Source organism: Vespula pensylvanica, chromosome 21, assembly GCF_014466175.1.
Source record: "Vespula pensylvanica isolate Volc-1 chromosome 21, ASM1446617v1, whole genome shotgun sequence".
Classification (NCBI taxonomy): Eukaryota; Metazoa; Arthropoda; class Insecta; order Hymenoptera; family Vespidae; genus Vespula; species Vespula pensylvanica.
Genome location: NC_057705.1, coordinates 2,583,564 through 2,587,489, shown reverse-complemented (window position 1 = coordinate 2,587,489; position 3,926 = coordinate 2,583,564). Strand labels below are relative to the sequence as shown.

The window sequence follows — 3,926 nt, the reverse complement described above, 5'->3', positions numbered from 1 at the left end:
GATAGATAGATAGATAGATAGATAGATAGATAGATAGATAGATAGAGAGAGAGAGAGAGAGAGAGAAAGAGGGTGAAGACTCGATTACACGTCATCGACAGACTAAGGCCTATTCGCTTGCAATCGGTTTTTCATTATGGAAACCTCTACCGATTTTATACGAAATTATAGATTTAACCGACCATCGTAAAATACATTTGGAACGTATTGTATTTTTAACCGCAAGATAATAGATATCTAAAAGCGTACAATTATCAAACGTTTCTTTATCAAACACCGATATACCGATATACATATCAATATACGTATCATCGTATAATATAATAAATATGGAATAATCGTTCTATTATATATAAATATTGTGATCTTAAACCGATTGAAACATAAAATATCAAACTTTTTTTGGATAATATGAAATCATTTTTTGGGTGATCCTAATTTGTAATAGTTTTTATATGTATCGTGTTTTTAAAAAGCTTGTAATTATCGTGTCTTAAAACACTGATATTCATTTACTTAAATGTACATAGATAGTATAACATAAATAGAATACCGAATAATTATTCTATATGCTTATTTCAATTTTGAATGATTCTTATCTGGAATATTTTTTTTTATATGTATTATATTAACAATATATAATACTTATATAATAAAATAAATATAAAAAATCATTTTATATATCTATCCTAATTTTAAATAGCTCTAAAACATAAATTATGAGAGTATCAAATAAATATATCTTAAGTAATCTTGATCGGAAACATTTTTTACAAGTTAAAAAATATCTTTTTTTATTAAATCTGAATTTAATAAAATATATATATATATTTTTTATCATATTTAATTATATAATTGCGTAATATTTATTTTATTAAAATATCTTTTGCTCTTTTAATACATCTGGCGCGATCTTGGAATATGTCGACACAACCATAGATCAATTTAATTTAATAGTCTTGCATAGAGGGCATTACAGTATTCCTTCCATTCTGAATGACAGTCTTTGTGAACATTTGCTCACCGTGTGCTATAAAACAGCTGATCGGTTAGTTTTACAAAATAATACAACAAATATAGTAACTAAATTTAACGTATTATGAAGCAACACCGTGCATATAAGATAACTTATCCTCAATAAAAGTCAGTAAATAACACTTTCAAGAATAAGTAACGACAATGGCCAATAGATATATTATTGAAATATTGTTTATTATATAAAGAAATAAATAATTGATAATTTCGATAGCTTAAAATCAAAGAACGTTGTCCAAAATGTCATTATCAATGGAAAATCTTGTTATAAAACAGCCGATTAGACGCTTGGAAATTCAAATCAGTAATTTTAATGTTGCTATACCGCATCATGTAGATTTACTGAAACGGCATAAGAGTAATATTAAAAAAGTAAGTGATTTAAAAGTAATACTTTCCATACTTTTCATAAATATTATTTACAAATTATTCACATAAAAGAAATTTTTCTATTTATAGTACGAAGCTCAACACGATTGGGAAAAAGTAAGGAAGGAACACGTAAATGTATCTAGAATTGTAAAGCAATTGAAGGAATTGCTTTATCAGATGGATACTCTACGGGCTCAGGTTCTTGACTCTGATATTAATGAATTCGATAAACTTACAGCGACTGCTAGATCTAATATGATGAACGCGATTCAGGAATACTTAGGTAAAATGTTTAATACCGTTAATATGATATTTATCAAGATTAATAACTACTGTTGTCTTGATTTAATTTTATATTCAATATTTGCGCATGAATTCAGTTTTACAATTGGACTTACCCTTATCTGGACCTTCTTCACCCAAAGAAGAAAATAAGGATGCACAGTATGTATATAGAGATCATAATATCCAATTGCATGAAGAACACGAGGATTTGGAGCGACAGCAAGCATGTTTGCATACCTGGACAGATCTACAAGATGATATATATCAATTACATCAACTTTTTACTGATTTTAACAAAATAGTACATGTAAGTATTTTTCACTTGTTTAAAGTTATGTTTAATAATTATTTAAATCTATTCTGATTTTGTTGATACAAGGATCAAAAAGAATCTGTGAATAACGTAGAGAATAATATCGAAGAAACACAAAGCAATGTAAATGAAGGTACAAAGTTCCTCGAAAAAGCATCGAAATACAAAGCAGTAACTTATCCTTTGGCCGGAGCATTAATTGGAACTTGTGTGGGTGGACCTGTAGGCTTATTTGCAGGTTTAAAAATTGGTGGATTAACAGCTCTTGGTTGTGGAATTTTAGGTAAGTTTTAATAAGTTTAATAACTATAAAAAATAGATATTACAATATTTCCTTCGACTTTACTAGTACATTAATTACAGGATTTACTGGCGGTTCTATATTAAAGAAAAAACAAATTACAGAGAGCGTATATAGTAAACCCAGTAATTCGTTTGAAGAACAACAGAACATTAAAAAATCTTCATCTCTTCCTGAAAGATTGAATAAAAACAGAAAGGATTTGTGACATCACGCAGAATCTGATAATAATACGAAAGATACTAAAGTGTGCAATATTATTTAGTTGCTTTCTAAAATATTTGCATATATTCACGATATTATAGGCTATTTTCCAATTAATCTGCTGAACAGTGATTTACTTTCTTTCTTATAGTTTTCTAACAAAATAAATTAAATTAATGTAAATATTGTGTTAAAGGTGAAAACAATGATCTTTTTAATATAAAATCAGTAATATGTATATACATATATATATATATATTTATATACATATGTATATATATATGTATATATATATATATATTTATTTATTTATATTTAAGATAGTTTTGGACCAATGCTTTAACGTCGCAATATATTAAGAAGCTTCTAAATTCTACATATATTAAATATTCTGAGAAATTTTTATTTCTATTGCTTTCTTAAAATACTTCATCTCGCTACAAATATTCTTTTTTAGATCTGAAATTACATATAATAATAAATATATATATATATATATATATATATATATATATATATATATATATATACATACATATATATGCGGATAAATAATTCGAATACATGATTCGTATTTATACATATTGCAAATTTTATTAATTAATAAAATACTTTATAAAATATAAGAAATAATATATTACACATGAAAGTGAATATGTTCGATCACAATAACGTTGTTTATATTGAAAGAATTATTATTTTACATCAAAAGTATTAAATGAAGAGGTTATTTTTTAAAAACAATCATTACATATATGAAATAATTTATAAAGTACTTACCACGTACTTATATATTATATGTACCTGCAAAACCAAAATTAGAAATGTTTGTAAACTTATTTCTAGAAGAGTTTTTTCGTATAGTTTGATGATCGACAAAACTCGTTAGTTGTTTTTTAAAATTAACGTCGGTCTTTATGCCTTGCCGCGTGTCTTACTGACTGTGTAAAACAATACAAAGTTTAAAATTATATAATTAGCTTTAAACAGAGTTAAAAATTTACTTTGTACGATTGTAAATTTTTAATGCAAAATTATTTTTTAATTAATTATATTAATTCGTCAACGAAAAAGGAAAGAAAAGATATAAGAAAAAGAAAAATTAAATTTGTCGTCCAATTTTAAAACAATTCGAAAATCCAAAATATTACAATTATTTTTAGTTAGTAATAAAATTAACATGTAAGAAATTAACATATAATTTTACTTAGTAACTTTACGTTGCATAGTTTTTATATAATATTACATAAGTGATTGATTTGAAGCAAAAAGAATTTAAAAGAGAAAGATGTAAAATTAGATTTGTTAAAAACATGAATTGTTAAAAGTAACATGAATTCATTGCACCGTAAAAGAAGAATGTCTTGAGTCGCCTTTGTTTTTATATACATATATATATATATAAAAAAAAAAAAA

At 24.9% G+C, this 3,926-nt stretch overlaps 1 protein-coding gene across 1 annotated transcript; it reads left to right on the top strand.

Moving 5' to 3' along the window:
* Positions 1-991: 991 nt before the first annotated feature.
* On the top strand, positions 992-2,693 carry LOC122636259 (syntaxin-17). The gene is made up of 6 exons (XM_043827282.1): positions 992-1,143; positions 1,250-1,407; positions 1,495-1,690; positions 1,788-1,999; positions 2,072-2,288; positions 2,369-2,693. The coding sequence occupies exons 2-6, from the start codon at positions 1,276-1,278 to the stop codon at positions 2,512-2,514; spliced, it is 903 nt and encodes a 300-aa protein (XP_043683217.1). The 5' UTR covers positions 992-1,143; positions 1,250-1,275; the 3' UTR covers positions 2,515-2,693.
* The last annotated feature ends 1,233 nt before the right edge of the window (positions 2,694-3,926 follow it).